We start from the raw sequence: 26,354 nt of genomic DNA, 5'->3' as shown, positions 1-26,354 counted from the left end.
GAATAAATTACTCTCCATCCTTAAATCTACTGCATGATTACTGCCTGGCCTAACACAATTACTGCAATTTGGTTTGTTCTAAAGATATTAACCTATAACCTGTGACTTTAATAACATCTTATTGTGTCTATTTTTTGTTCAAATTTAGACTTTTTAAATAAGTTGTATAAGGAGAAGCAATGATACAGTCACTGTATTAATATAAGTTCAAGTTGTAATAAATGCAACTTTTAAATTCCACCTACATATGTGTCCATCCACTCACAGCCCCGTTTAATTGTCAGTTAGTGGCCCCTTAATCGTGTGTCTGGTGCTGGCGCTGTAATAGTCTTAGAGCGACGATACATTGGCTAGTGGAGACACTTATAACTCCTCATCACTTTATAAATAATGAATAGACTGTGATCGGTGAACAGAGAACGCTTACAAAAATTAGACATTATATGCTCAATAAAGCTCTGTATAATGCTTTTCTAAAACCAACAGAAGAATTGTGAATTTAACCCCTGTACCAGAGCTTAATCGATATCCTTTATTGTGGGTGTAGGGACATTAGGGCCAAGTGTATTTAAAGATATTAGAGTAATTCATTACACCCTTCCTAATAATAAGTACAAAGACAAGTGGTTTTTTTTTTTATCCCATCCGTTTATTGTAGGGCTCAGTACTAAGCTACTATCAGGTTGCTGGTACAAGGTAACAGTGTAGATTTTGACGCGTTAACAATCTATAATATTTTCATTTTGTCGCCATTAACATCATGGTCTGGTGCAGAAAAAAAGCTTTTAAATCAATGTCAATTTGATCAGAGAGATAACAAGGATAAAATAGATAAAATATTATCTCTTGTCTCCGATTCTGGTTCTGTAATCACACTGACTCTTTCATGGGCGGTGAAATTGACTCATTTGCCTTCATAATTACTTGAAATGTGTATTCATCAGGAGACTATAAATGTTCTAAGCACAGAATAAAGCCTCCTTTCTGGGTAATAACATGAGCATTGTGCAATGGTAGGATTATTATGCATGAGGTGCAGTGCAATTTAATTGGTCTGTGTAGAGAAAATCTAGCAAGTCATATTAATTTATCCTACCGGCCCTAAACGGGGATGGGGAATCACATCCCAAATATTATTCCAGGGATCATTATTCTAGAGCTCTCTGTAGTTTCTTTTTATTTCCTTGAGGGGGAATGAATCTCAGTCCCACATAATTCCATAAACCTATCTCCTCAAAAAAAATAAATGGTTGGTTTGTCAGTGGACAGTTGTAATTAAATATATTGAAAAAAAACAAGACATTCGTCTAAGATTAACATTTGCTTCTTCTCAGGGACATGTCATAATAAAGATCGTGTTGTGTCTGAATCCCCTGTAGGGACAGTTTGAGATGAGGGCAGAGGGGGGAACTGTGTACTTCCCATTCAGACAGCTGGATATCTTTTGATACAGATTATTCAGCATTGCGGGCTGTGAATCATCCATCTGACACATAACAGACCACATCCGCCACTTGTATCAGGAATGAACAGATTTGTTTGGAGATCGATACCATACATGCCTGAAGCCAAACTTATTTCTATGCTATTACACTACTAATGGGAAGATATTATTTCTAATGCGGTGTCTTGACACAAAGGGAGAGCTTGCAATGCAACAGGCAACGGGGAAATCACACAGCAACTTCATTCAGAAAAGCACAACCTGTAGCTAAAGTAATACAGTAGCCTGTCTCTGCCGCTTATTAAAGTGTATATATGTAATTGTAAATATATGTCTAAAGTAATGCAGTAGCCTGTCTACTGCTTATTATGGTAAGTATATATATATATATATATATATATATATACACAATATATATCTACCAATATATATATATATATATATATATATATATATATATATATATATTACACATATGTTGTTCAAAGCTGTGGATCTTCACAGGGAGCGCTATAATGATCACAGATGAGAGCCAGGTGTACACCCCAGCGTTCAGCAGTAATGTATCGGTGCTCGGTGGGTGCAGTGCACATAATAAGCTCATAAAATGCTGACTGCTGCTTGTATCAGATGTTCTGCTAGTTAATGATCATCTCCCCGCTCTACTATCACCTCGCAGCCCAACATCTCTGCTATCTCCACCATCGCCGGCTCGGGTAGAGACAAGTGCAGAGTGCCTGCCTGCTGATAGAGACAGAGCCCAGAAATCTTCAGTACTACTCAGACAATATGGAGCGAGGCATCAGATGGGAGGGATGAAGGGGCTAGGACAAGCCTGTGCCAGCAAGTGGAGGATTGGAGGAATACCAAATGATGAAAGGCGGGGGGTCTTCTCCTTCCCACCACTGGAGGGGCTAGGGGTGGCAATGGACCTTGAAACTCGTTCCTTGGACTTTCTCCTGTAACACATCACACTTCCACATCTTTAAAGCAAGTGGAGAACCCTGAAATCTCATACTTCCCCTTGTTACCTTTCTCCCTCGCAGCCCTTCCCCTTTTCCAAAAACTCCAGCATCCCATCCCTTCTCTGTCCTCTCCTCACCTTCACCATACACAGACAGTGGCTGATTCAATGGGGGAAGGTTTCATCCCGGCTGTAGATCCGACCAGCCAAACTCTCCGGACAGTTCATTGTTCTCTGAGCTAGGAAGATCCCATTTGCTTTTTTTTTTCCTTAAGTGGAGACCAGTTCCATAAGAAAATGGATCTCCTGTTTTGGGCTTTTGCCATTTTCTGCCAGTGGATTCTGCACAAGGTAAGGGAGACTAAGGTGGTAGATTGGCCACTTTTAGCGATGAAAGATGCAGCCCTAGCAGGGCTAACAGCAGAGCGTGGGAGACAGGCTTGTGATATAACCTTGTTTTTCAAAATGTATGAAAAATGTAACAGCTCGAAACTTGTTGGAGAAGAAAACTGGGAGCAGGAGAGAAGTAGGTGGAGGATGGAGCCTCCTGTCTAGAAGTCCTCAGTGTGTGGGTTGCTGTTTCTCTCATCAGAGACTAAACACAGTGAGATCAGGATAAATGAGCTCAGGTTTATTGGCACCGAGAGGAGTACTTGTTTGCTCGGGTCTGCTTAATATATCAGGAGCCTAATAAGCAGCAGTCGCTGACTATTTAATCCACAGAAACTCCAGAAACTGCTTGAAATAAAAGTACTGTTATATTATATAGTGTACAATGAGTATACTTGGCACTGCCTGGGTGTAATGCCCACTTGTCCTCCCTACACTTAAGCTCACGCACTGCTGGGATGTCCCTGTATGTATTTTCTATCTTATGAATGAGGGTCTTCTCCGTCACAAGAGAGGTTCTGCAGGCACAGTACCGACTGTTGTGTAGGGTCACTAGTGGCAATGATGTATATGCTTTAGTAGCAAATTGTACAAACTGATTTTGGTGGTAGATTTGAAACTCAATCAAGTAATTGCGAAATTACCTTTGAAAGTATTAATTTCAGCCCAGATCATTACTATATGACAGGGCAGTCAAAGTCTAAAGAGTTATTAACCAATTAGTCGCAGAAAAGGATTGGGAATAAAAGGTGAATTATTTACAATAACAGAGTACCCCTGGATACTGGGCGTGCATGCTAATAAATTAGGTTTTTACTCCTTGGCATGAAAATAGTGAAGATCAATCAGTATATTTCAAGCCCACAGGGCAATACTAGCTGAGAACTATATAGTGCATAAAAGGTGCTTTTGTAACACAGATTCAGTCTGTCCAATTAAATCTGGTCTGAGTAGTGTGGCATGACCAGTAGCTTTTCAGTTTCCAAGGTTATTGAGATTATCTGTGCAACAGAACAGCATGCTGATTTACAAAATATACTTCTGGAAGTTAGAACTGGTATATAAGCATAAACAGATAAGAAGCATTAGCTATGATCCTACATTTCCTGAGTGCATTAGATTGGGGCTTACTCCACAGCACCACCTGTTTTTGGTACAGGTTGTCAATGGAAGCAGCCTGTGATAATGTTTCTGCACTGGCATCTAGGATGCTTTTCTAGTAATGCCATGGTCTCTCTACTATAAAACTGACTGGTAGCATTATACAGCTAAAGGCAAGAATCAAATGATCTATCTGTAGCTGAAAGCTGTGTTTAGTTTATTTATCCCAGTCAATGCAGAAATGTGTAATGGTCACCATGTAGATGTGAGGGTCAGATTGGTGGTTAGAAGGACTATCAGGGTATTTGTGTAAAGTAATCAGCACTCATTTCTTAGTTTGTGTACAGCACCAGTATAACAATTATGAAAATAATTTATATTCACAGCCAACATAAATTATGAATTAATAGGATTTCTTATACGCTGCACATAGCCTATCATCTTTTCTACCTGACTGGCTTCCATTGTAATAGATTCAGAATAGCATCAACCTATTTTCTACTATATATCTGATGCATTAAATCTATGGGAGACTATGGGATTATGTTGCTTTTTTTTTTCTTTCCTTTTTTAAAAGACCTTCCATACAATTGTTAATATATTCTCTCTGTGGAATATATTTTTATAGTCTTTCTTTCTTAGATTGTCAGCTCTTGAGAGCACCTCATTAATTATTTATCACCTTCTATGACTGTAATTAAATTGCTTTTGTTTTTCTAATTACATTGCAAGGAATAATAACACATTTAAATGTAATCATCATTATGTATCGCAGATTGTGTAAAAGACAAGTAGTGGTGCAGACGGTTTGCAGATCATAAATGGTACCATTCCAGTTATCTATGACAGTAGATTATATACTTCGTCATATAAAATTCAGATCCCACTAATGAGTATTTGTAGGTCTTATTGAATTGTATTAACAATGTACAGTATTATTGTAAATCAGTCTGTATGTACTAATACTATATATCTTATATACTATGATATAATTCTTATGTTCGTCCTACATGTCGTGGATTAGTAAATGTGGTGCGAGAAAGAACAGTGAAGAAAACAATCTTCTGCAGGAAATTATATTTAGAAAAAGGAATTACATTAAAACTTTTCAAGTAGTAACATATCAAAATAATTACAGTTAATTTCTTTATTCTATGTTCTGTAAAGTTTCATTCTCTCTTCATCATCATCATCATTTTCATCATCATTTATTTATATAGCGTCACTAATTCCGCAGCGCTGTACAGAGAACTCATTCACGTCAGTCCCTGCCCCATTGGAGCTTACAGTCTAAATTCCCTAATATAGACACACACTCACACACACAGACAGAGAGACTAGAGTCAATTTTGATAGCACCCAATTAACCTACCAGTATGTTTTTGGAGTGTGGGAGGAAACCGAAGCACCCGGAGGAAACCCACGCAAACATGGGGAGAACATACAAACTCCACATAGATAAGGCCATGGTTGGGAATAAAACTCATGACCCCAGTGCTGTGAGGCAGAAGTGCTAACCACTTTTCAGTGTAATCTGAAAACTCCTTTTCCTTTTTTTTACAGAAAAATGGAAAAGCCAAAATAAGGTTCTGTAAGGACAGTTCCTGTAAACTTCCCAGTAAAAGTCATTTTGTATCTTATTTACAGCGTATCTGTTCTTCATGTAAACCCTTGAATATAAAGTTTTACTCTATAGGCAAAGTGCCTGTTACTCGGAGGAGAGTGTTAGGGAGGGAGAGCTCAGCAGATGAAGTGGTGCAGGGACGCAGACAAATCTGAAGAGATACTTGGAATTGATAATCTAAATTAGAGATGCAGGAGGGCAATTACATTGGTGCGAGACCTAGAAAATCTATAACTAAGCCAAATAGAAACATTTATAACCAAGTCAAAAATAAATCTATAACTAAACCAATAGATTTTAAAGAGATTAGTAAATATAGTTGGCAAAAGCAGAGGATTATGGGCTATACCGGGGGCACAATTTTAATTTGTGGCTTGTAATTTTCTCCATCAATTGACTCCACTTTCATAAATAAATACACTAATCGACGAAAATGTATATTAATGTATTAAACATGATAACCAGAACATATTAAGGTGGTGTATACGATAGAGCGATGACGTGATCTGGAGGTTCGGAAGCTCAGATGCGATGCTGTTAGTTAATAAAGTTGCAGCCTAATAACATTTACACGCCTATTATGCCACAATGATGCCAATTTTTACTGATAACTGCATGGGTTTGTGAGTCGAAATGGTGACATCTGGGGGATGTAAAATTTAACATCTCCTGTTGAGAGGAGCAGGGTAGATTGATGTTGTTGTTCGCTGTGTGGGCTCCTATGTATGCAACCAAATGCAACAATGTGATTTTGTTTTGTGAAACCGGATAATTTAATTAAACAGGTAGGGAAAGTAAATTAATGTGGTTGTCCCCTGTTTTGCTAGAGCTGCACAACATTTTCCTCCCCACAAAATGACTTTTTACTGGTGCTCAGGGGTCACCCTATACTTCCCATAGGGACCATTTGCACTATTTAATGGGCAGGAAAACATATTTATAGACACATTTCAACCAGCTTTATAAAAATATTGAAACACACAAAGGGTGACACGTAATAATGACAGTCCCAATCTCGCCTCGCTCTTATGAGTCAGTTAAAACATAAGTTAAACAGAAGGATCAACTTTGAAATGATGTTTTCACTGTTTCCATAACGCAGATTTCTAGTAAAAGACATAATACTCCAAGAGCAAGTATCGATTGTTTTCCGGGAGCACTTACAAAAGCCGGGATGTGGGTGTTCACCTCGGAATGTGCTAGGCGGACAATTATTTACATTTAAATAAAAATCTCTGTACTTATCGGACAGTGCTTCCACTTTATATTACCCCGACAGCCTGTGTACCGCCACCCTCACTTACTACCAGGTATTTTCTAAGCATAAAAGAGCATTAATATGCATTAATGCCATTATAATTCACCCGCTTTGTAAGCCCACCCACACTATAACGCTGTTTTGGTTTGTGTTTTACGCTAGGGGTGTAAAGAGGGAACACTGTATACTGAGTGTAAGAGAACATAAAAATGAATATGTTGTTTATTTTATTCATAATATATGCTCTCCGTTAGACGTCTGGGGACAGAAGTTGAGCCAGACCAACAGGACCATGTGAATGACCATTGCAGTACTATACAAAATATTTGGATGCAATTAGAATTTTAGAAACATCACTAAGACCTGAGACACTTTGAATTGCCAGAATATACTTTCGTGAACATTGGTTCAGACAATAAAATGTGTCACCTCTGTGCGTAGGATACTGGTTCACTTTAATATTTAGGCCTTATATGCTGAATTTTTAATGGTTTAACCCAGAGGTGGAACTAGTGAGTGGTGGGCCCTGGTGCATGGAGGCGGGGAGGAGGGAACCAGGGCCCCAGAACCTCTGCCATGCAGCGGGCCCCATTATCTCCATGGACCCCGGTGCACAGCACCTGTCGCACCAATGGTAGTCCCGCCACTGGTTTAACCTATATAATATCTGCTGGTAACATCATGACAAAGAGCCAATAAAACGCTTTGTGGTTGCTTTATGGGCTGTGTAAGAGGCCAAACTGTAGGGTAACATCTGTAATGTGAATATGGTAGGTAATGTCATTTTTATGTTGAGCAGAAAGCTGGATGATGCTGTGGAATGTGGAAGAACTGGGGAATCAGCATCTTCACACAGTTCTCTGTCTTGACTCTGCAACTTAGTATGCTGAGGGTATCAGTCACTTGTTCTGTACACACCATAATCTTATTGAGGCAGTAATGTAATAAGGACTCCGCTGTTGTGGTGCTACCACCATATTGTGATGCCTAGAGAGTCAGCATTATATTTCTCAGAAATGTGTTGACTGTGAGATTATTGTTGTACTATAAGGGGTTTGGGAATAGTCCCCCACAGTCAATCTTTCACGTTATTAATATCCAGATGCTGTAACTGTTATAAAACACACTTCATCAAATAGACAGTAAATCAGGGCATGTTGCTCTCCGGATCCAGAAAGTGTAAGAACTGGTATGTAGCAAATCAGAAAAACTAGATTGAATCCACTCTTACAATTTTGGTTTGAAATCTACATATAAATATTGTACACTTTATTGCAACTTATGTACATGTGCTTTACATTATACAAATAATTACTTAAAAATTGACAATTGCAATGCTTCTATTTTTCATAAAATTGTGGGGAGTGTTTCTAATTTACCATAAAGTCATGTAAACATGTTTATATATAGGTATCTGAAACCTCCACTGATTATATCATACATTGGGATGTTGTTTAATCTGTGATGTCATAGAAATGGGTGAAGCCTGACACATAGGCACACTGACACTAAGAAGTACTAGGCAGAATAATAGGTAGTGCTTGTGTTTGGCAAAACGCACCAGCAAATTACCATGTGATTACTAATGGCCTTCTGCTGCTTGATTGGGGTGATGTTAAATACTTGCAACAAGAGGTTTGGAAAATTATACCCATGGTGCTATGCTTGTACATAATGTATATTAAATATATTAATATATTAGGGTATGTATACGTCATCTTGGAAGGCTGAAACCATTCTAAAACTTATCAGAACTTATTCCGCTTATGATGTCTTACTCAACCTTGTTAGTAGATCCAATAATGATAAAAGTGACAATATCTTTTGCATATAATAAATTGCAGTAGTACAAATATATTTATGTTGATTTGTGTAAGTGACAAAGTGGCACTATTTCAGTGACTCAGGCAGTAGAATTACTAGACCTTCCCCTAAATGGGGGAGGGGGCATGAGTGTGTGTGGTGTTGGGGAGGGGGTGTGAACACGAGTGTGTGTGTAGTGGTGGGGAGGGGGTGGGGCCACGAGTGTGTGTGTGGTGGGGAGGGGGTGGGGGGCACGAGTGTGTGTGGTGGTGGGGAGGCGGTGGGGGGCACGAGTGTGTGTGGTGGTGGGGAGGCGGTGGGGGGCACGAGTGTGTGTGTGGTGGTGGGGAGGGGGTGGGGGGCACGAGTGTGTGTGGTGGTGGGGAGGGGGTGGGGACACGAGTGTGTGTGTGGTGGTGGGGAGGGGGTGGGGGACACGAGTGTGTGTGTGGTGGTGGGGAGGGGGTGGGGGGCACGAGTGTGTGTGTGGTGGTGGGGAGGCGGTGGGGGGCACGAGTGTGTGTGTGGTGGTGGGGAGGGGGTGGGGGGCACGAGTGTGTGTGTGGTGGTGGGGAGGGGGGGGGGGGCACGTATCAAAGTGGTTTATTTCTGAACTGTAATTTAACATGTGTTTTTTGGGAGGTTTTTAAACCAAAAAAAAACCCCGCACATCATGTTGCATTATTTCAAACCAGCAGTTTGCAAACCACAGTTCCAATATTGTGACCTGGGATGCATACAAATGTACAATGTATCAAGTGGTGTTTTTTTTTTTAGACGTGGGCATTTGTGGATGTAGCTCCTCGATTGCGTGAGAAAAATAATCATTGTGGATATCTCTATGTCAGTGGAACAGAAGAGGAATGTTATGTTACCTTAGGAGTGTATGAGGCTTTGAATAATGCACTTTTATAGCTCAAAGAGCTATAAAGAGCATTTAAAGTGCCCACGTGAACAGGACTGGCGCTAGTTCTGGGGGCGCCTTTGGAGATGGTGCTCCCATCCTTTCTGCTTTTACCTTAGCAGACGGGAGGTGGGCGTGGCCTCCTCTTCCTCTACTCAGAGCGGGTGTGTGGCTCTTGGCTGTGACATCATAGACATGGATGAGCAGCAGTTGGCTGCTTTATATGTAAGAAGCTGCCGACTGCTTTCCCTCCATGTCAGTGGCCAGCGCTCCATGTGGGGCACCGTATGGGCATTAAAAACACTGGATGAGTGACAATGAGTGGCAATATGTCACTCATACAGTGTTCTAGGTGCCCCCTAACCCTTGGTGCCTAGGTTCGTCTAATGGCAGTTATTAAAGGTACCACCTTTAAATTAATTAATTAATGTGTGTAATGCCTTTTCAGATTTTATTTTGCACTGTTTAAGAACAAATTTACAGACAATCATTGCTTCCAGATGTGAATTTCTTACAACATTTCGAGGGATAAACATTACAGTTATCTCACAGTATATAATACGGAGAAGGTCAGAAAACTTCACAAATAACAGTTAAAATTAAGTAACATATGAAGTAGAACGTGTACAATCAAAGCTCAGTCTAGTCTACAGCATCACAGGGGCAGCGATCAGTTCACAACACAACGCATCAGTCAGACCCTACTGTTACTGGCCAAAGCCACTTAACTGCCTTTACATGTGCCAGCACTGGGCTAATATTGCAATAAGAACAGAAATATATTGTTTATCCCCCCTCCCATACACCGTCCCCTATGTGACACAGAAACTATGCACCCGCTTTACATAGTGTACTGCTCAAAGCTGTCTAATAAAAGTCTCAGAATTTGAAATCACTTTCATTTGTTCAGAGGTTTTTTTTTGCTATGATAAGACCTGTCATCTGAGCAACCATCACATCTGTTGGGGATAACGCCACATGTGCTGGTTTAATCACCATATAAACATTGTTCTGGCGTGAAACAAATATTTTTTTGTAGTTTTGTAATATTTAGAAAGATGCTCACTATTACATATATTCTGCTAGTACTGGTTTCTAAGGCAATTAAATATTGTCGTCATCCTTATTTAATCAATTATATGGCGCTACTAACTCCATAGCGCCTGACATAATAATACAGAAATGCCAAACATGAAAACAGTATACATAAAAACAATTGAGCAGAATAATAAATGTATTGATGCAGATAACATACAGAAAAAATACGACATAACAGGGAAACAAGAATGACTGAGTGGACAGACATGAGACATGGGGTAGAGCAGAGCTGGAACTAGCGAGCTGTGGGCCCCGGTGCAGGGAGGCGTAGAAAGGGATGCGGGGGCCACAGCTCACTAGAGGACCCTGCCTGTGAGACCTTACTTTCTAGAGGGAAGGTGAAGTGAGAGATAATAGGAGCAAAGGGGACACTGAGCTTGGTGATCCAGGGGGTAGCAGAGGAGGTTTAGGCTAAACAGTCGAAGTTGCAGTAGAGTGGTTTGAGGATGAGTTGAAGTATATATGTTACAAGGGTTTGGAAGTCTGTTGGAGGGGTGCATTATATATGTACAAATATGGTTACCAGCAGCCGTAGTATGAAATCTGGCTCGTCTTAATTCCTTATTCTGACACAATTTCAGGTGTGAATACAGTTGCCTTTATCAGGTATTGTGTAATTATACACATCCTGAATTGACAGTGATGTGTCTGACCATGCAGCACTAAACCGCTCTCTCTTTGTTGTCAAGATGAATATGCTGTGTGATTAGGTGTGGGTGGTGTTACCTATGTGCCATACGACTAAAACAAAGCTGCTCCATCTGTGGCTGTTTATATTAATAGTGATCTTATAAATCTATGATTCCCAAATGCAGGACAAGTCTTAAGTGCAAATGCTGATTGAAATGCTCTTCCAATCTGGCCACAATGCTTGACTCAAGCATGTTCTATTCTTGGCACATTCCACTCTTCACTGAGTATGCAGGACACATTTACTATAGAGATCAATGATCTGTACAACAATACATGTTTTATCTGCGTCCAGCTAGTGTAGTGAATGCTGCTCACTGAATCACGTGTAAATAATAATTGTTTTCTTAGTGTGTATGAGGTCTGATGTGCATGCTTGAAGATGATCTAATCAATTTAGATTTACCTATATTATCCACATGCCAAAGGATTTTCACCGTTTACTGGACTCTAAAAGAGCAGGTAAACACATTCCTGGTATTTAGGTAAGTGTTGCCGCAGCCTAGGCAGCAAATACCAGCAGGAAGCAGTGGCCAAATGAATTATGCAGGGCCAATCCAGTTATATCTCCCAGCTGACTATAATAAAATACATTTTTTGCTGTAAACACATTTTATATTGACAATACACCATCAAATACAGTACAGATTAGTGGCGGAACTACCACTGGTGTAGCAGGTGCACCGGGGCCAATGGAGATAATAGGGCCCCGCTGCATGGGGAACTAGTGAGTCATGGACCCCGGTACCCTCCTCTCTGCTTCCCTGCATCGGAGCCCACAGTTCGCTATTTCCGCCTCTGGTTCATATATATTTATCAATTATTGTTTTGTATTCCGAAAAAAACTAAAATAATTTTTCCCATGCTTTACTTATAAACATCATGCTCCAAAAACCCACTGACATTTGGGTTCCCTGGTAACTTTAATGGCTAGTATAAGTCATTGTGCTAGGCTCCTGTACAGACACAAGGGCCCTGCACGCACATAGACACAGCCTCTTGTTGTAAATATTTATTTTATAACATCATAAGTACCAAGCTGTCGGAGATGTTGGAATCAATCCAGTATAATCAAAGGAGATCTCTTCATCATAAGGGGTAGGAACACTTTATGACACAAAAAGGTACAAGACAATTGATTACAAGACACTGTACTATATTTTAGTGCAAAGCACAATAAGTAATTGTAACGTCCATTAAATATAAAAAAAAAATGAATGTAATGCATTACAGTTAGAACAAATAAAGAACTTTTATTGGAACTTTGGTAAATCTCCCAGAACCCGATGGTTTCAGGTAAAAGCTCTTTTCGCCTTGTCCTGACACAAGCCCTACACTCATAATTTCAGATTTCTCCATGACCTAAAGGTGGTCTTGGACAATGCTGTTGATTATGACAATGCTCTAAAGAGACTGATATTTTCTCTGCAAATCTCAGTCACCTAATGGCAGCATCTAGCTTGTATTAGCTATTGCCAATAACAAGACATGCATATTTTTGTGCATTCTATAGTCAAACCCCTCAATATCTGGGGACTTGACCCCTTCTGGCAGAAACAAACTCATGAAATAACCTCCATTTCCTATGTCAGTACTTATTTTACAGACCTTAAAAGGACATCTAGAGCTCAATATTGTTCTAGAATTGGTGTTTTTGTTGTGATGGCAGTGATATATGGCTCTCTGAATGTAATAAAATGAGAAATCGTCCAGAGGTACAGCCTGCAACAATAGTGCCATGGATTGTTATGAGGGCGTAGTAACAGAAAAATCTCTTTTACCTTTCATTCAATGAAGGCAGTTGCAATTAACACTTATGTGACTGTGAATAATGAATAAAATATATACTAAAATATTGGCCTAAGATATAAAACGGAATATCAAACCAATCTGACACATATACTCAGGGTTGTAATCTACAATTGCCAGAGCCATATGAACATTGTTTGCAGGAGCTCCTCCATTCCTTCTGTAGCCCCCTCTGTGCTCTCTACTTTCAGGTCCTAAAACCCAAACGGCTTTACTGCACATACAGCACCTCTAGCACATCGCAAATTAAGGACTCGGTTGAGCCTCCCTTTCCCGAAGACCCCATAGCCATCTCATTCTTGCAATGGCTATAATTCTACTCCTCTGCTTATAGGTAATGTCTTACTAATGCTGCACCTAAGGGACATTGTTTAATAATGACATTTGGTTATTCTGTATTATGAAACAGAATTATTATGCATGCAATGGGGTTCCTTCCGTTCTGGAAGTTTTCATATTTACAAGAAGCACAAGTGCTAAGGCACTTTGGGCCATATTTATCATCTACCACTTTGTTGCTACGATCATTTACATTCCTTATCGCAATGATAAGAATTGAGCATTTATTAAATGTGTTCTGCCGAGACAGCAGTCACGATAAACGGCTGTCCTGGCAAACACACATTTTAGCTATGTCCAATATCTTTTTATTGTCACTATTGCAAAGTGACCGGAGGGGAGAGCAGGTAAGATGTGGTGAGGGATGCTCTCCCCATAGAATTCAATGGCTAACACCATCTTCAGATACCGTTAGACATAGGGCACAGGTTCCGAAAACCAAATATTTTTGGAACTTGTTCAACTTAAAGCCTTTCTGTCTCCCACTTAACTTCCTACCTTATCTTCTGCCTCCGTCCCCCTACTCTCCCTCTCTCCCTTGCGTCTCTCTGTCTGTCCACCCCTCCCCTTAGATTGTACGCTCCTCTGAGCTTGGCCATCTCTCCTCCTGTTTCCACCACTTTTAACTCTGCTCTCCAGCTACTTAGCCCTCCTCCTCGAGGGTCCTCCACCCCACGTCCACTCTCGCTCCCTCCTCCCCCCTGGGGGTCTCCCTGTCTTCCGCGCCCTCCTTCTTGGGCCCCGTCGTTTGCGGATCCTCCCTCCCCCTTCCCCGCCCTCTCTAGCTGTGCATTGAGCTTACTGAGTTACTGTGCTTACTGTTTACTGTACTGTGCTGTCTCCCATTGTATTGTAATTTGTTTGTCCCTGTACGGCGCTGCAGATGCCTTGTGGCGCCTTATAAATGAAAATTAATAATAATAATAGTGCAAAATAGAAGTCCCCATTGAAAGCTACGGGGACTGCTTTTGTGTTTGAAGACACTGGGATCACAGCAGATATCTCCAATATTTGCTGCGATGCCCTAATAATAAATTTAAACAATCCTTAGATATGCACCTATCGGTAGTTTTCGGGGGATTTCAATGAAAAATAGCATTGACAAATAGTCCCCATGAAGACACAGGCTACTTTCAACACTTCTGCTTTTATAGACAGCTGGACTATAGAATACAAAGCAATTTAACTTCATAAAATTACTTGTTAATGTGACAAAATATTGGTTAAACACTATCTAAAGTAACGTTCAGGCTTCTCCTTGCTCATTTCTGTAGACTCACAGGACTGGCTGTAGGTGAAAGAACTGTCTTGTTACTTTCATTAAGTGACCATAGATTAGATAGACCAATACATTACAGTGTAAGGTAAAGCGGCAATTAGATGACTTATTAATTATTGATTAGCTGAGTCTAGCTAATGTAGTAGAAGCAGCTGACTGTCCTGCAGGTATAACATTTTATTCATATCAAAGAACACCATAGGTTGCAGTGTCATTAAACATGTTTATGTTTTGGGATATTTCGAGGAGAACACTGAATCTGAAAAGGAGAATTTGCCTACAAATGGATGTCGGCTTTCATTGTATTTCAAAAACATACAAAAAAAGCAATTTGGTTTGAGTGTGACTGTCCCATAGGCCAGTGTTTCCCAAACTCAGTCCTCAGGGACCCCTAACAGTGCATGTTTTCCATATGTCCTAGCTGGAGCACAGGTGTACTCATTACTGACTGACACATTGTAATTATACCACCTGTGGATCTGTTACAATGTGTCAGTCAGTAATGATTACACCTGTGCTTCAGCAAGGAGATATGGAAAACCTGCACTGTTAGGGGTACCTGAGGACTGGGTTTGGGAAACACTGCCATAGTCTTTAGTGAATGTGTTACTGGAGCCTGTACTACAGTTTGCACAAGACAAGACTTGCCAGTATAGTACTGTTTATTTCCATGTGCCCCTTATTGTTAGACCAGGGATTGTAGGATCCAGGCTAATGGAATTCCAACCTTCATTTGCATTAAAAATAGTAAATAAAAAACCTTAACACACAAACATCCGAAGCTCCGAATCGTTCCACAGCTCTGGCTGTAAGAAATGTTATCATCACATATTGCAACAATGAATTGTGTGACTTTATTTCATGACAGCAGATGTGTTACCTGGAGAACACACAGAAGGAGCAGAGGTCAGTGCTGTGTAATAACACGTTTCCCACATTGCAGCTCTATATTTATGTCCATCCCTCAGTGTGCTGTGCTCAGTATATCACAATATCACAGCACTTGCATCATATACATGCAGGTTGTTCCTGTATTGAGGAAGGGTCTTATGTGTTGTCACTTATTCATAGCAGACAAGCAGATGCTATGGAGCCAGTAACTGCACACTCAGCACCAATGTTTGCATATGATGAAGAATTGGAAATATAATAGGGAGAAGACACAATGACAGATATCCACAATTCATTATACCGCTCACTGCTATCTGAAGTAGGCAGCCCTGTCTAATTCAAACAAAGGCTGACTGGATATATTTTACTGCCTTTGCTGCTAGAGAAACTGTGCGCTTCCTTTGACGCTAACAACTTGAATGTCTTTCTATCCAGTAACAAGGGGAAAGGAAAAGACAAGCTTACCACCCATCAAATGTACAAAGTGTTTTAATGGTCTGGTTATGGAACAGCATTCTTTAACAGATATGTGAAATTTAAATGGATTTTAGAAAGATCTAAATCAATAGGAAAATATACCCACTTTATTAAAATAACATTTACTCTCATTTTACTTTTCCAAAAAAATGACACACATAGTGGACATTTTTAGGTTTAAGCATTCTGATTTCGGTGTATAGTCTAATTGGAGTGTATGCCATGTTCATTTGTGGTAACTTTTAATTTTTCAGCAATTATGAAACAGTGCCACCCAGTGGTTAAAATATCATGAGTAATGGAATGAGTGGAATGATTGTCTTGGATAGGTATATAAAATAATGTGACATTGCACTAGTTGGATTTACACCGCTTCCAGTTGTCTGTGCCAGGGCAAGAACCACTGCTGTGCTAGCAGGAATGAGTTCTCCTGAGGGTTTCCTTGGCATGATACACCCATGACATTGCAAGTTGTGGGAAGAGTGGTAAATATACAATTTAATAAGCCAACAATATATAGACAATCACCTGTGGGATGCCTATTTATTACATGTAGCTGACTTTAGGCTGATTCAATGCCACCACAAAATACTGAGATGTTCCTATGCCTAATGAGTAGGCATCTGGCCATTGGTTATGATTATTGTCAGTTTGCATGTTTCTAGCTTAGTAACCCCAGCGGCCTTTATGATTATAGTTACATCCTGTTTTCTGGCCCTTCTACAATGTGCACTATATAAATATTAGGCTATTTCAGAACAGTTTTTTGTTAAATTTTACTCTTGCTCAGTGTCTACACCCCTCTACTGTTCAGTAAATTGTTATTGGAAACCATGAGCTGTGCATGCACAATTTTCCAGCGTTTTAGAATTTTGCTGCTGCTAGTCTGAACAGAACAGGACTGGTCCGGAGATGAACATGATTTTAAGTGCGCTTTGTTTTCGTCACATTCCATCTTTTTCATTTAAACAAGCACAAAGTATCCTTTGTGCAGGGTTACACTGAACAACAGAGTCTCAATGCAACCTTTTAGGATCAAGATGTTATTAGATTAAGCAATTAACGGTTTCATTTATAAACAGCAGACCTTAGAATACTTCACTAACCACATGTGGCGAATGGATTATTACAGTGTGGAGAAAAGGATAATACAAGCAAATTCTGGTACTATTGCAGTTCTTTAGATTACGGTCCCACTGCAGTGCTCTGCACACCCTCTGGACCATAGGCGATAGAGGGATTACATATTCCTACTTCGTGTGAGTGCTGAACTGATAGAAGAGAGAGGGAATATGAATCTCTTTGTGTCCGAGGAACCTGAGTTCCTGCTGTGTGATTACAGCCTAGTTAGACAGCACCAGTTAGGTGCAAAAACAAGGGGTGCTCCGTGAGACTCAAAATTACATAATAAATAATAAAATACAAAAAAATTAAATATTGCAGTTTGTTTTAATTTCCTGAAATACAATTTTTTAATGAATTAATATTCAAAATAACATAAAACAATAAAATATTAATATCAAAACTGGCAATAAAAATTCTTCTAATTGCAACAATATACATAACCACCAGTTAGGAAAGTGGGAGAGGGGAGACCAGGGGGAGAGGTGAAAGGACTATGGGTTAGGGAAATACATGTAAGTAAGGAACAGGGTGAAGTACAGTCAGTTTAATGTACTACAATCAGAACTACCCTTGAGAATGTATTGTTTAGTTCACAACATCTTTATTATGTGTTAAATGTTCATGTATTTGCAACAAGTAGTCTAACATTGAGCTTCAGTTAGACACCATTGCCTTAGATAGAACAGTGGTCCTACTCCTGTTCTCTTTTGGTTTCTAGTACTGAGCACATGGGGTTAATGTTATGTGAAACACCACAAGTATAGTGGTATTGTTATGGAACTGTTCCTTTTACCAACAATCTATAAGAACAAAGCTCACAAGGATCATAAAGTTATCATTTGCTTTCCAGGGATTATGCAAATAATCATTAGTTAGCAGTTGTATATTAATTGTGCCTTCCTTATCATTCAAAGGTATTCAAATTAACATGATTATTTTGTGTTATATAATCAGGTGGAAACAGTTGTGGATAAGATCACAGGGAAGTGGTATAAATAGCAGACTTCCCAATGTTGCTAGTCAAAAATATTTAAGAACTGTTTAAAAATAAATAATAAATGTTTTCCCATGTTTTAAAACAGACACGCACTGTCCCATATCTGGATACAAAAATATATCAAACACTGGCCTAGCAATAGGCATAATATGATTAGCATCCACAGCGGGGTCCAGGGACACTGGGGGCTCTGCCGTGACAATAATGTGCTACATGAGGGAGGGGGAAGCCCAGTTCAGATTTTGAATTGGGGCCCAGGTGCCTTTAGCTACATGCAGCTGTTTTTATTGATTTGTGCACCAAACCACTGGGATGGTACTATGGGTTTGGAGTCTTCCTTTATTAGCGCAGGCTAGGCATATGACTGTAGTCTTTTTTATGTCATCTTTCCTTATCGAAGGTAACCTCAAAATACAACAAAACAATCACAGTACAAATGGTTACAAAGGGTTACGATGAGGCAGAATCATAGCACACAAGCACTGTATTAAACAATAATACATCAATACAAACAAGATTTGCCTCCGTTTTATCAACATGTAAACCATATCAGCAAGACAAGGCGGTAGGGAGATGAGTGCGGTGCATGCACCCCATCCAGAAAACAAATGTTGTGTAAAGCATTTTCCACGGAAAATGACTTGAATTTTATAGGTTCTCAGAGGGTGCTGTAAGTCAGCAGCATCCGGTCCTTTCACTGGATCTTTAGCATCTTTATGATAGAAAGTTGCTTTGATAGGTGGCACATATAATACAGGCCCTATGAACCCTCACTCTCATATTTAATCTAAGACTTTAATGAGACTAACCCAGGCAGCATTTTATCAAACAAAACGTTAATGAAGGGAGTGGTCCTAAAGTGATAGTAGGATGGGGTAGAATATTTTCTGTGTTCCTACAATAGTAATAACAGATTGATTTTCATGGAGCACAATAAAAAACTGGAATGTGGTCATGTACGTATGGATGTGTGCCCATAGAGATGTGTGCCCATATGGATGTGTGCCCGTATGGATGTGTACCCATATGATGTGTGCCCATAGAGATGTGTGCACATATGGATGTATGCCCATAGACATGTGTGCCCGTATGGATGTGTGCCCGTATGGATGTGTGCCCATAGAGATGTGTGCCCATAGAGATGTGTACCCGTATGGATGTATGCCCATAGAGATGTGTGCCGGTATGGATGTATGCCCATAGAGATGTGTGCCCATATGATGTATGCCCATAGACATGTGTGCCCGTATGGATGTGTGCCCATAGAGATGTGTGCCCATATGGATTTATGCCCATAGAGATGTGTGCCCGTATGGATGTATGCCCATAGACATGTGTGCCCGTATGAATGTGTGCCCGTATGGATGTATGCCCATAGACATGTGTGCCCGTATGAATGTATGCCCATAGAGATGTGTGCCCATAGAGATTTGTACCCGTATGGATATGTGCCCATAGAGATGTATGCCCATAGAGATGTGTGCCCATATGGATGTATGCCCATAGAGATGTGTGCCCATATGGATTTATGCCCATAGACATGTGTGCCCGTATGGATGTGTGCCCATAGAGATGTGTGCCCATAGAGATTTGTACCCGTATGGATGTATGCCCATAGAGATGTGTGCCCATATGGATGTATGCCCATAGAGATGTGTGCCCATATGGATTTATGCCCATAGACATGTGTGCCCGTATTGATGTATGCCCATAGACATGTATGCCCGTATGGATGTATGCCCATAGACATGTATGCCCATAGACATGTGTTCCCGTATGTTTTGCAATATTTTGTAACTGACCTACCAAATCTTTCTAGACTACTCTTCTAGAAAGACTGACCTTTACAAATTGTAATATAGTGTTTCTCCTACTTTTAGAGCTTACCTCACTGGTCAGCTGCTTTACATTGATAACATGGAACTTTTCTGAGACATCATCAAAACTGTGATACCTATTTGCAGGTGAACATGCATAAAATATAGGGACGATTAGTTTTCCTTACTTGCTACCTTAAACTATAGCTAACATGCAAATGAAATGTACTGAAAAATGTGTTTTGTGACATTTATCGATACTCAAACTAGTTTGTTGGGGAAAATGTTTCTGTTGGGGAACCTCAAGGTTTGCATTCATGATCCTACAAACCTCCATCTACACATCCTCTCTTAGTGAACTAATAAATTATTTCTGTTTTCACACACATGAGCCTAACAATATCTCGCTCAGTCTCTTATCATGTCATTGACTATCACCAGGCTCATTCATTTCACCAATCATCATTATCTATTTATTCATAAATAAATTCCACAGTGCTGTACAGAGAACTCATTTACATAAGTCCATGTCCCATTGGAGCTTACAATCTAAATCCCCTAACATACACACACACAGACTGAGAGAGACTAAAGGCAGTTTAATAGCAGCCAATTAACCTATCCCTGCCCCATTGGAGCTTACAATCTAAATTTCCTAACATACACCCACACATACACACACAGACAGACTAGGGTCAATTTGTTAGCAGCCAATTAACCTACCAGTATTTTTTTGGAGTGTGGGAGGAAACCGGAGCACCTGGAGGAAACCCACACAAACACGGGGAGAACATACAAACTACACAGATAAGGCCATGGTCGAGAATCGAACTCATGACCCCAGTGCTGTGAGGCAGAAGTGCTAACCACCAAGCCACCGTGCTGCCCACAGGTGCCCTATGATGTTCTGGCATTAAAGATAAAAATCAGATTTTATCTGTGACATTTGACGTCATCCACAATTCTGGTCTACCACTCATATGTAACCTAATTTTTCTAACTGTACTGTCAGGTTTTGCTAATCAGCTCTCTTACTACCTCTTCTCACATGTCTAAAAGACTATCCAAGAGCTTCCCTATAATTCTCTACCTCATAGCATTGCCTCCTTCAGTTTTTTTTAACTTTTGAGAGGTCTCTGAAAACTCACCTTTTCAGAGCTTAACTTGCCTTTAAAGCCACCATACTTTCCATCACCTTCAATTTCCCATATATGATCGTTAGCTCTTACGACCAAGGCCCACTTACCCTTTGTTTAGGTTTTGAATGTAATGCCTGTCTACCTAATATTACATGCAAAACACTTACATGTTGACACTGACATAATGTACATGTCTGGATATTTGTTTTCCCCTTGTGACATGCTTGGCTTAGGCTGTGATCAATGGAGTAACTACAATATTAGCAGGGGTGCAGGGGTTACAGTGCATACATAAATGCATAGGGTCCTTAAAAAATGTTGTTGTTTGGTCCATGAATGTCTAGGTGCATAACTGGCTGTGACTCCCACAGCAGGAGCACTGAAACACAGATATCATTGCTCTCTACAGGAAGTGGATGAATGTACTCACTTTCCCAAATGCTTCAAGGACTATGAACGCAACAAGTAGATGTCATGGTCCAGGAAGTATTCTGGAAATTGGCATTCACTATAGAGATCAGCTTTCTTTATTTGTTGGCCCTATCTGTTCAAGGTCAACTGACCACAGCTTGATCTCGGCATATCACGAGTTCTGGAGAGAAAAAGTAATATAATGTAGACTTGTCACCTCGTCCTAACTTCATCAGCTTTGCTTATATTACCGCTATATGTTTTATGTAGACTTATTTCAGGAAGAAGAAAAAGGATGTCAGGCTTGAGCCAGTATATTGCTTTAATGCAGAGTACTTAGGCATTTACAGAGTTAAATAATATAGCTCTGACAGTAGGCAATATTATTCATGTATTCTTGTTGCTTGACTCCCACCTCTGATTCCTGTGTATATCTATAACCTTGCATTTGCCCTACGTTAAATGCTATAGACCATTTTTGTAATGTAACTACTTTAGATAAATTTATTTTAGCTGTTCAAACACATTATGGCTCATGTGTAATAAATTTAAACTCAAACTATGCATCAGAAGAAAAGATAATTCACTTGGAATATCCAGTGTTTATTTGTCTGCAGTTAAGGACATACATACCTCATATCTTCACTGATTAAAGAAGGCAAAACATTCCCTGATTCCTTTGTTGAAAGCAGAAACTTAAAACTTACACTTTGCTTCAAGACACGTTTGTCTAGGGTCACAGCAGCTTATTTTATTTATTTTTCATTGCATGCTTGTCCAAGGCGTCCCCAACTTATTACCCAATTATCGGAACGTTGTCAGCAGGACAAAGTATGTCAGAGGAGAGGTGTACTGATTTTGTCTGGGGTACAGTCTGATCACTCGATGAATTTGAAAGTGAGTTCAGGGTTGCATGTGGCAGGGCCACTTTCCCGATGAGAGGATAGGAATAGAGGCAAGCGGGGTACTTGTGGGCATGTAGGACACTTGTGTGGCATGGAGTGGCAGTTGGAGATGGCTGTACTTAAGATCAGCTCTGTGCCCTACCTCCCATATAAACCTCTTCCCACAAATATAACAGTTTGTGAATGGAGTGGCGTTCCTCTGCTTGATCTTCTCTGCATCCTTGGTGACAGTTGCTGTCGCTGAACACACAACTTCTCCAAACTGGTGGATAACTACAAAGGTAACTGTGCAGCACAAAGGCAAAATCCTTTTCTAGAACCAGTTGAGGAAGGAGATTCAGTAGGGATAAATAGTGTAGAACAGTTATGTTTTACATCAGCTGACTGGTTTAAGATCTCTGCAGTGACTGGTTCTTGTTTCGTGTCTCCAGCTTCCGCTGTCTCTCCTCATTCCAGTGATGCACCAGCAGTAACTGTACAGAAATGGCCAATTACTTAATAAGGGGCAGAGTCCCCTAATAGCAGATAGTAGTATAGTGGTAACAGTATAAGTATAAGTTTCGTTTTGCCAGCCGAGAACCATATACAGAACATTATAGATGTACTTTTAGATATGTAGCCTGTTAAGTATAAAACCTTTATGCAAATAAGCTATGACTAAGTATCTTCACATGATTAGGACGATGTCTCTTATGTATGCTTGATTTTTTTTCATTAGCCTCTTTTACAATTTCTGAGCTTTTACTGTTCATTACCTTTCTCTTTATATCTGTCATTTTCAACCATGCACAATGAATTCAACTTGTGTTAAACACAAAAAATGGAGCAGGATGCGCCCGGAGAACTGACACTCAGAAACCGTTTACAAGTATGAACGCAATACAGTATAATGACATTGTAATCAATGGACTACAATATTATCCCATTTACATGTGTTCCACTAGCCTTAAAAATTCTAAGAAACATATGTACTTTGGTGCCAGTGGGTATGAAGCCTTGATGTGTTTAGTGGAGACACTATCTGCTTGCACATTTAGGGCCTCATGTAGAGTTGGGCGCAAGTTCAACTGATTGGCGCAAAAAAGCCCTTTTGGCCAAGGATCCGTCTTAGTTTGCACTCCGACTCAGACAGATGTCTCCCTTACACCTCTATGCAATTAGAGAAATGCAATAGGGAGGTACTGGGTGAGCCTAACAATGTGAACGTGTGTTCACGCACTTTGCATGCCATGCTGAGCCGAAAGCAGCCGCAGGCAGGTCTCTAGGAGATGTATGTTTTGTGAGTGCTTTCTTCTGGTGCAACAGACCTTGCTGTATTAAAAAAAGAAGTAAAAAATAATTACATTTCTTAAAAAAAGGAATGATTTCAGTGCAGATTGCATCCAACTCTACATCGGGCCCTTAGACTTCCCCTTGTTAAACTTGTCCGATTTCTTCTTGTTTGACCTTTATTTGTGTTTTAAATAGCTCCTGAAAGTAATGGGGTTTATCTTTATTTCAAATGTCATGATTATGCAGTTTACAATGTCAAATATATTGGTGTATTTGTTCCATACTGTGAACTAGGTACATTGTATTCAATTGGGTTGAGCAACGCAACTACATTAAAAATCGATGCAAATGCCACCTTTGAGATGCCATACAATTCAAAGCCCTTTGCATGGTATAATGTAAAGTGTGCATCTATTGGGGCATGCATCTATTTATGATTTATGTGAACTATGATCTATGTGTTAATAGTGCAATTATATCTGAATATTTTTCATAAATGAATCCTTTTTTCAGATTCTTGTCTGTCAAACTGCTAAAGAGCTTGAGCATGGGAGCTCTCTGTGCTTTAAGTCTATTTGTAATCCAAGTTAAATCTATTCCTGCCCATCTGATGCTTAACCTGGGGTGGGGAGAGGGGGGCAGTCACAAAGCTGATATTAACAAGCTGACTTTAACAGCAATTGGGTTCTTAAAATGACCATGTGAATCAAATGTGTTAACATCCCCACACGCTGGCTGTAAGCAGGCTTCCTGATCTCATCAGAAAGCTGCAGGATTTCCTTAACCCCTTTCTACTTTAAACAAAATAATCCACTGACTCTAGTGGGTGATCAGTGATTAGTGGAAAAAGACTGCTGCGCTTACAAGCTGTGCCAGCCAAGTGCCGAAGTATCTAGTGCACGTTTGTGGGTCACTGGGGACCCTGTTCAAACAAGCCGTCATTTGTTGTATTGCTATTTGCAACATACTGTTGCCTTTAAATGTCTTTATAGAAAATCTGGGAGTGCATAATGATGTGGTGAGAGTACAGATGGGCAGTAAGGGAGTATTTAAGAAGCCACTGGCCAGCAGCAGTAGAAGGTGTCATATGGCTCGTCAGGCTCTTCCAGGGTTCCTCTGTGCATGCGGAAGCTGGCTTGCTGGCTCGCGGATGTGCACTGAAACTGGGATCCCTTAGACTTTCAGTTCCAGATTCCTTGAAAAAAATACACAAATTAAAAAAATTATTATTGTTTTTATAAAGGAAAAAAAAAGCTTTAATGCTATACCCGGAGATATCGGTAGCAATCAGAGGACAGCAGCCGTACTTGTTCTACCACTGTCCATAAATAGGCTTCCCCCATGCTTGCATGGAAAAGCTTCACAGAGGTCCATGGCGAAGCCTACACCACCAGGTGGGCTCTGATAAATAGGAAAAATCCTTAAATGTGGCAAAAACTCCATAGACCCCCTAAGTAATAACAAGTTATCTACTGTCCCTCTTGTGCATTCTATGAAATCAAAAGCCCTTGCGTGATGCTGATCTAAACAGCCGGCAACGACAGAGTGATTCATTCACAGGGATACAGCACAATTATTATTGCATGGGGTTATCCAGTACTGCAAATATAAACTCAGAATCAGTAAATTCCAATTAAGGGTATCATTGTGTCACAGTGTAGTACTGTTCCTCTATTATCACTTCAAATGTTTGTGGTCTGAATTTATGCTCCTTTTTGTTAGCAAATACAGCAAAAGTAAGACTCAAAGCTTGTGCACTCATAATGACTGTTACTAATTTTCTAAGACCATTCAATTTGTTAAAGCTCTCGAAATATCTGTTTTTAAGCAGTGAGCAGCTGCATTATGGCATTTCTCTTGGTTTATAAGTTGGATGCAATTCTCAGTATCTGTTTGTATTATACATGCTGGATATTTTGAAGTTCATTGAAAGTAATTTTCTATGGCCATGTCTAGTGGTCAGATAATGCTGGAGGATGCAGGGCCTGATTAAGGGTCACAGCCGCCCTAGGCTACTACACCAGTTGCCCTCCCCAACACTATGTGTGTAGATATATATATATATATACAATTTTTTTAAATATTAATTAATACATAAAACACACTTCATTCTGCACATCATTCATTTACCTGATCTTGCAGCGTAGTCTACCTGATGTTCTCTTTTGCTTGTTCTTGGAGCATTGTTGTCAGTTGGCTTCTGGAAACTTGGAGTCCTGTATTTAAAATGTGCAAAAATTTTATTATATTGTAAAATTTTAACAAACCCTGAATGATTCAAACACATCATTCCATTATGACCATATAAAACAGCCCCCTAGTACAGATATAGACAATAAAATAAATAAAAATTGTATACAATCATATACTAACATCTATCAGCCCTGACTGTCTAGTATTTAGCATTCTAGTCACCGCCACACAGTACAGAGATCATGCCCCCCACAAGCTATTTCATCAGTTCCCCCCTGCCAGCCACTACATCCCCCCAGCCATTTCCTCACCCCCATAGTCAATTCATTAACCCCTCCAGCCAAATCATTAACCCCCTCAGTCAATTCATTAACCCCCCTCAATCACTTCATTAACCCCCCAGTCACTTCATTAACTCCCTAGT

At 40.0% G+C, this 26,354-nt stretch overlaps 1 protein-coding gene across 1 annotated transcript in view; it reads left to right on the top strand.

Annotated features, from left to right (window-relative positions):
• The first annotated feature begins 2,121 nt into the window (after positions 1-2,121).
• Positions 2,122-26,354, top strand: part of NXPH4 (neurexophilin 4) — a 153,690-nt gene continuing 129,457 nt past the window's right edge. The window contains exon 1 of the mRNA XM_075198021.1: positions 2,122-2,759. Coding sequence (XP_075054122.1) covers positions 2,706-2,759 — 54 coding nt within the window. The 5' untranslated portion in view covers positions 2,122-2,705. The remainder of the gene's footprint in view (positions 2,760-26,354) is intronic.

Source organism: Mixophyes fleayi, chromosome 2 (assembly GCF_038048845.1).
Source record: "Mixophyes fleayi isolate aMixFle1 chromosome 2, aMixFle1.hap1, whole genome shotgun sequence".
Lineage (NCBI taxonomy): Eukaryota > Metazoa > Chordata > Amphibia > Anura > Limnodynastidae > Mixophyes > Mixophyes fleayi.
The sequence above is the reverse complement of the archived record's forward strand: the minus strand, read 5'-3'. Positions and strand labels throughout refer to the sequence as shown.